Here is an 8,172-nt window from a genome sequence, read left to right on the forward strand (position 1 = left end):
ACCCCCTTCTTCTTGAACATCCACCTACCCGAGAGACATCTTAGCAGTAACTGGCATGTCATGACAAGCCACCCATATTCAGAAGACCACAATGACAGGCACTCCAAACATGGAACCACTATTAAAAATTACCAACTGCAGTACAGTAGCTTAGTTCACAGTGATGGAGACTTTTATTTTATTTTTTTGAGGAACCAGGGATTGAACTCAGGCCCTTGTGCTTGCCAGGCAAGTGCTTATTCTACTGAGCCATCTCCCCAGCCTGATGGAGACTTTTATACAACAGTATGTTTATATCAGGTGAGGAAGGTATTGTAGAAAGAAAATAAAAATTTGGGTGAATGAGAGATAGACTGCTTTTTTTTATTTTTTGCAGTATCAGAGATAGAACTTGGGACCCTGCGCTTGCCAGGCAAGTGCATATTCTACTGAGCTATCTCCCCGGCGCTAGACTGCTTTTTAAATGGTGGCTTCTTCGTAGATCTCTCCTGTTTGGCAGTGTTCAGACATCAAGGGTATATGCTGCAAAATCAGAGACTGCATCAGAGAAAATTCAGTGTCTCACAAGAGAACACGGTATCGAGGTTCCAGTTATAGTTAGCCATCCATATATGTGTGTTCCACATCCATGCACACAACCAAAAAATGAAAGTATTTTTTAAAAAACATGTCTGGGGCTGGGGAGATGGCTCAGTGGAATAAGCACTTCCTTGGCAAGTGCAAGGGCCTGAGTTCAATCCCTGGTTCCTCAAAAAAAGAAAAAATAAAAAAATAAAATAAAAAACATGTCTGTCCTAAGCATGTGTGGCATCTTTTCCTTGTTATTCCTTAAAACAGTACAGTATGAAAATTATGTAGTTTTTGCATTGTATTAGGTATTATAGGTAGCTCAAGATGACAAAGTTCATGGGACAAAGTAGAAAGCTTATGTGCAAATTACAAATGACTGGAGATTCTGGAGATTGTGGCCCTGGGGTGGGACCTGGGCAGGCCCCACAGGGATGGCTCGGTCTGGTGGCATTGGAGGATGAGGAGACCTGTATGTCGCCTTATTTGACCTTCACTTCATGACTATCTCAGTTGGTCTGCCTTTTTTTTTTTTTTTTTTTTTGTACTGGAGATTGAACTCAGGACCTTGGCACTTGCCAGGCAGACACTGTGCCTCTGAGCTATATTTCCAGCTTGGTGACTGTCTGAAATCTTTTTTTCTTTTAATTTTTAAAAGTGTTTTATTTATTTAGTACTGTGTCTTATAACTCAGCTCAGACTCAGCAATGCTCCTCTCTCAGCCTCCCCAGCGCTGGGATTACTGGCAAGTGCTACCACGCCCAGATGGTGATTGTCTTGACCTTAGGAGGAAATGGTCATCTTTCTTGAGATGTTCTGCACAAGTTAGCTGTTATGTTGTTGGAAATACTGAACCATTTGTTTAAGGCCTTCTTCAGTAAAGCTGCAGATCATACTGTTAACATTGCCACTTTTTTTGTAAGGTATTCCTCCAGGAATAAGCAATCTTATAACAACGACAACAAAAAAAAAATGCATAGTGTATTAAAGGACTACAGGAGACCTCACTTCCCAATCTGGCAAAGTATTGCAAGACCGGAGTGCCCTTATCTGGTCAGGTTCTGCCAAGAAGTCATTATTTTTAACATAACTCAGAAATATGTCTTTGGCTTCTTTTCAAATCAACAGAAATGCCAAGTCCTTATAGACCAAATTGATGGTGATTCATTGTTACATTTTTGTTGAGTCAGCACTTTAATTGTCATGAAAAAACTGTTTTGCTTCTTCCCTTCTGATCCACCCCCTATCTTCTCTACCAACCCTCTCCAAAGGAGAATAATTCCTAGCAGAAGCAGTATGCTTTAGTAGTGAGTAGGATTAAAGCTGAATAGATCAAGTAGATGAGATCGATTCTTTGGCTAATGGAGACATAAAGCTTAGAGCTGATTGTAGCACTGTACTGTTGGTTAGATGGTTTGGGGTACTTGCAAAATCTAGGTCTGATTAAGTGTTGAAAGTATTGTTTTACTTTCATTAATTCAGGTTAAAGGCTAAGGATGCAGGGAAAATCACCTTTTTTTTTTCCTAGCCAATGTATCTCCTTTGTCAGTGAAGTATTGAGAGTAACCTAAGTCCTTCTGTTTTGAAGCAGTGACTGACTGCCAGGAATATGGGTCATATTTGTAGTTGTATTTAAATTCCTCCTCTCTTCCAGGTATATGCACACAAAAAAGTAAGAGCTAAGATGATTCTTAGGAATTGGGCCTCCAACTAGAAGGGCACAGTTTTCATTAAATAGGGAAGACTACAGGAGGAACAGATTCATGCTAAATTCTGTAACCAAGTGGAGAATCTGTATAGTCAGCTAGACATACGAATCTGAAGCGCAGGAGAGAAGAGCACACTGGAGTCAGGTCTGTGCACAGGATTCAGAGTCAGCACTGCACACTTGCTGACACAGTCTTCTCCTGGGACTTGTTCACTTTTGGCTATGAGCTTATAATCTTGCACTTACTTGCATGAAAAGCTGAGTTTTGCCCTAAGTGTAAAGTTAATAATTTCCACACAGAAAGTTCTAGCAAACTATATACGTTCCTGAGCACTAAGTCACTGCCTGTGTGGTATCTTGGCTCCTCAGCCCTATCACTTTGTTGCTGGTCTCCCAGAATAGGACTTAAATCTGCTCCTAGTGACTTTTTAAAAAACATTAATAGTTTTGCTTTTGCTGAAAGATGGAAGCCCTTAGTGATCACTTAACACAGAATTTGAAAACGTTTGTGGATGTATGTGTGCACTACTTTTTTTTTAAAGAACTGTAAGCCAAAATGCCTGTCAGACGTGCAATCAGACTTTCCTCTTTTCCAGTGGTTTACTCGTTTCCAGAGCCTGTCAGTCAGTTTGTGAGTCTTCATTCCATGGCTCCCAAGAGATGATTTGCTTCATGTGACCCAAGCCAGTTGTATATTCAACTATTTCCTAAAATCCAAACTCTGCATAGTAAAAGAAATCTAAAGTTCTTAGTGATATATTATTCTTTTTTTAAAACTGTGGTTTACATGGGTGTCCTCATTTACAGTGAGCAAGAGAGAAGCTTTTATCTGGCAAAAGAACTATGTCTTAACAGCAGTATTCAGTTAGATGATAATTTCTTTTTTATTTTTTTCCATAATTTTATTGAGAATAAATGATAATTTCTATTAAAATTCCCTCTTTTCTCCTCTAAGAGGGAAAGATTAAAAAAAAAAAATGAGGCTCTAGCCTCCAAGCGGCCTTTGGAGGCTACCATTGGCACTGCAGACTACCATTGGCATTAAAAATGCTGACTTAATGCTGGGCAAGTCTCCATACTCAGAACATGATAATCCACTCATGGATGGATCTATTAAAAACAAGGATTTTAAAAACTGGTACTCATGATTGGTTCAGCTTGCCTCTCAGAGAAGTTGATTTTGCTTATTCTGAAAATACTCCTCTGTCCCTATCACACTTGCTGACAGGAGTCTGAATCCTGACTGAAACATAGTTCTTTTGCCAGCTCTTTTGCTTCCCTCACTTGGCATGTACACCGACACGGCTATGTGTGACTGGTGCTTGGAAGTCAAGCTCTCGGGCTTGCAGGGCTGCATGGCGCTTCTCCGTAGTCCCAGTGCTGCCTCTCATCCTTGCTGTCCGCTGATGGCTTTGCCGCATTCACTGAGCAGACAGAAGCAGGTAGCACACAAGGTCTGCTAGTTTCCACCTTGACATCTGCCTCCTAAAGCAACTGAGCTTTTGTTGATTTCCCTCCAGGTGAGCTCTCTGGGTTCCTGACTGAGATCTAAAGTTAGAAGCGTTCCAGGATTCAGTCCTTGCAAAACTTACTCTCTGTACACCATCACCTGTGATCACATCCAGTGCTGTGACTTTGACTCCTATGCACACAGACACAACTGCAGTGTACTCCTCTCCCCTGCTCTTCAGACTTGGATGTCTAGCTGACTATACAGATTCTCCACTTGGATACAGAATTTAGCATGAATCTGTTCCTCCTGTAGTCTTGCCTGTTTAATGAAAACTCTGTCCTCGTTTGAGGCCCAACTCCTAAGGATCATCTTAACTCTTACTTTTTTATGTATGTATACCTGAAATCTAATTTAGGACCTTGTGCTTGCCAGGCAGGCACTGTGCCACTCAGCTATAACCCTGGCAACTCTCCATTTTCTGATATCCTTATCTAACCCATGAGTGAATACTGTTAGTCTACCTGAATCCAAACACTTCTCACCACCTCTGTTGCTGCTCTTGTGGCCATCCCACCAGGCCTAGCCTAGGTGTTTGCAGTACTTTATTGGTCTTCCTGCTTCTTCCTTTATCTCCCTACACTTTGTTTTCAACATAGCAGCCAGAATGATTCTGCTAAAAACCCTAATAGGAGCTGGGGAGATAGCTCAGTAGAATAAGCACCTGCCTGGCAAGTGCAAGGTCCTGAGTTCAATCCCCGGTACCGCAAAGAATAAATAAATAAAAATTAAAATATCCCTAATAGGCAAAAGACAACGTAAAAGACAAGGCCTTTTCAATGGCCCTCAAGGTGTTCCATGAACAGATACCCTCCTCTTGCCCTCCTCCATTTGATGTTCTCCCCTGGCACAGGCCCCTTGCTCATTCTGCTCAGCCACACTACCACGGTGCCATCTCTCCAATCCATCAGTCACCCTGCTGCTTCACTTTCCTCTGCTTCATTTGCCAAGAATGTTTTCATTAATCAAGAACGAAAGTCGGAGGTTCGAAGACGATCAGATACCGTCGTAGTTCCGACCATAAACGATGCCGACTGGCGATGTGGCAGCGTTATTCCCATGACCCACCGGCCAGCTTCTGGGAAACCAGAGTCTTTGGGCTCCAGGGGGTGATATGGTTGCAAAGCTGAAACTTAAAGGAATTGACGGAAGGGCACCACCAGCAGTGGAGCCTGCGGCTTAATTTGACTCAACATGAGAAACCTCACCCAACACGGACACAGACAGGATTGACAGATTGATAGCTCTTTCTCGATTCCGTGGGTGGTGGTGCATGGCCGTTCTTAGTTGGTGGAGCGATTTGTCTGGTTAATTCCGATAACGAACGAGACTCTGGCATGCTAACTAGTTATGCGACCCCCGAGTTTCCTCTGCTTAAAAACGCCCTCTCAAAGTCCTCTTCGAAGTCACCTCTGCTCAAATTAACCCTACTTTAAAACTATAGAGATGGCCATTCTATCAAAACCCTGCATTCCCTTTCCCTACTTTTTCGCCACAGCACCTACCACATTTATTACATATTTATTAGTTCACTGCCTTTCTGATCTTTTCTCTTTAGAATTAATCTCTTTACGGGCAGCCATCTTGTTGTTTCTGTCCACTAATTCTTTTAACACCCCACTGCAGGCTCTTGAATATTTGTTAAAGGAATAAAGTACAATGAAAACTATCATGGAGTTAGAAATCTACATTAATTTACCCTTAAGAACATTGCACCAATTGTGTCTCTCATCCAGTTAATTTCCATGTTCCTTACCCACTGCTTCACGCCACTAAGCTGGACCAAGTAGTAGTGTAAAAACTGAGTTGTCTTCTCCCACATGACATAAGAGCTGCCAAGAAAAGCCAAGTCCCAGACAGGTTTCAGTGAGGGCTCGATATGCCCATGGCTATCTGAGAGAGAAGAAAAAAGCACATTTGAATATAGGCACTTCGTGAGACAAAATTTTAGAAGCTTCACAATGAAAAAGGTTTAAATTTACTCATAAATTTAAACAGCAAGACCTTGAGCTAGACACATGACTTACTCATCTGTTTTTGTGCAGACTGTCAATTTGCCAAACTGAATAAATGTATAAAACAATGTAGTCTATGCTGAGCTATATATAAAGCAAGAACTGTAATAATTCTAAAAATTCATCTAAAGTTTTGTTGAGAAGCATCACTACTTAGGTTAAAAAGTTGATTACTGTATTTTCTTGTTTGAATCTAAAATCATTATGATGATGGGCCAGCCAGATAGCTCAGCATCTGCCTAGAGAGACACAGGGACTGGGGTTCGATCCCCGGCACCACATGCTGTGCTGGCCCCACCTCTGGGGCATGCTGAGATGACTAAAGAGATAGGGCACCTGTAATCCTAGCACTTGGGAGGCTGGAAATAGGAGGATCACTACGAGTCCAATCTGTGTAGTAAGACCCTGTAGAACCTGTACTAAATACATAGTCATTATGATGATCTTTGTTTCCTAATTTGCTGGATATCTTTGTCCTCCTCTGATTATTGGCTTTAAAGCTAATTAATGTATTGGCACCATCTCTTTCTCTTTTTATGAATACCTGAAGAAATCAGGGTTTTTTTTGATAGCATTGTTTGTGGACTTGGCATCTTTTTTTTTTTTTTTTTTTGGCATCTTTTTAATTCAAATATTTTTTAAACAATATCAAAATACCAAAAGTGAGGTACAATGATAATTTACTTTCTGTGACTTTTAGAAATAGAATTTTTAGTAACTTATTTAGAACTGTTCATGAATCATTTTATGCAACTCGGTAGAGACTATCTTAGCCTAGTAAGGACAGTAACTCTCAACACACAAGGAATCCTAACAAGCTTGTTAGGAAACCGCTTGATAAAGTAATTTTTAGCATAAATTCTATTTATTAGTAGAGCTTGACTTGGCTAGAAATATACCTGATCCATTCCTGAAAATAGGAGGGAGCAGACGAGATTTCTTTTGGCTGGACAGATGCAGGAAGGCTTTAAAGAACTGAGATCTTGCGGGGCCTTTGTGAGTATGGGTAGAAAGGTAGAAGCACAAGTGTGAGTGAGCACAGCAAGACAGGAAGCCCTGCACTAGGACAGTCCCAGTGACTGGTCCGAAGGATGCCACGAGTGGCCTTGTACGCAGTGCCAGGGCAGGACGGGCTTCATTCAGTAGTAAGTGGGGGGAGAGACGCTGAGCTCCTGTGCCACACAGGAGGGAGGAGACTGAAACCTGACGGGGTAGGTGGGCGACAACTGCGGTAGTCTAAGAAGGTGTACCACAGTCATGAAGGATAGGTGTGGTGCATTTAAAGAAGACAGGATGGGTCCAAATGCTTTGTGAAGGTAGGCTTGATAGGAAATGGCAAATCATTACATGTTAGGAGATGCATTTATAATGACCAAAAGTTTGGGATGAGCTTGGTAGTAGGTGTATTAAAGACTGTCAGCCACAGGAGTGCATGACATAAGCTACTACAGACAGATAAAGTAGGGGCAGGAAGCCTGCTAGGTGTGGTGATGTGGGTGGTCTGTGGTGAGCCAAGGCCAGGCAGCTTCACTTAAGGATGTAGTGTAGAAGCCAGGTGGGAGGAGGCCAGGGACGTACCCGTGAGAACACTGAGGAGATACGTGATGATGAATCTGTCAGCGAGACCCTTCACTTTGACTGCTGGGTGAGGCAAGGAACTGGTACAAGTTTTCAGAAATGAGAAGAAAATTGGTGGGGCAAAGTCATGGAAGAAGTCCTAGAAACGTACTGAGCCATCTCCCTGGCCCCATGAAGGGCATTTAAGGAAAAGGCGCCTAAGAATAAAGGTGTTGGGGAACACACAGAACTAGTGAGGTAGAAAGAAGCTTCAGAAGCACGGGTCTCCATCTCATGAAAGCAGCAGACAAACCATCTTGTCCAAGGCTGTGAGTGGCTTGGGTGTGCTGTGGACTCAAGGAAATGGAAAGGCGTCCACACGGCCCTAAGTGGAGTGCAGAAAGAACTTAGAAATGAATGCCGAGTGGGAAGGAGGACCCAGCACTTGAAGAGTGCTCTTAGGAAAAAAAAAAAGCTGTGCGTATGCAGCATAAAGTTATTAGTTTTCCTGACTGCACTGCCATCGTCCTACATAGTTTTCTATTAATGCATAGTTTTCCCATTAATTAACACCCAGGCCTTCACACTGAAGGACTGGACACTCTACTGTTCATTAACTTGGCCATGACCTCTTTAACCTGATCAGGGCTTTTTCCTGCCAGCATATTTTTTTGCTTTGTTTTTTGTTTGTGGTACCAGGGATAGAACTTAGGACCTCGCACTTGCCAGGCAGGCGCTTATGCCACTGAGCTATATCCCTAGCCCAGCATATGTTATTAGCAGGTAGCTGTGACCTTTTTCAAATGTTACTATAT

General features: G+C 42.2%; 1 protein-coding gene across 1 annotated transcript in view; it reads right to left on the reverse strand.

The window, feature by feature from the left end:
• Rarres1 (retinoic acid receptor responder 1) overlaps nucleotides 1–8,172 on the reverse strand; it is a 47,098-nt gene that overhangs the window by 2,898 nt on the left and 36,028 nt on the right. The window contains exon 5 of the mRNA XM_023699715.1: nucleotides 5,542–5,678. Within this exon, the coding sequence (XP_023555483.1) occupies nucleotides 5,542–5,678 (137 nt within the window). The remainder of the gene's footprint in view (nucleotides 1–5,541; nucleotides 5,679–8,172) is intronic.

This window comes from Octodon degus, unplaced genomic scaffold, assembly GCF_000260255.1.
Source record: "Octodon degus isolate 3935 unplaced genomic scaffold, OctDeg1.0 scaffold00115, whole genome shotgun sequence".
In the NCBI taxonomy this organism is placed as follows: domain Eukaryota; kingdom Metazoa; phylum Chordata; class Mammalia; order Rodentia; family Octodontidae; genus Octodon; species Octodon degus.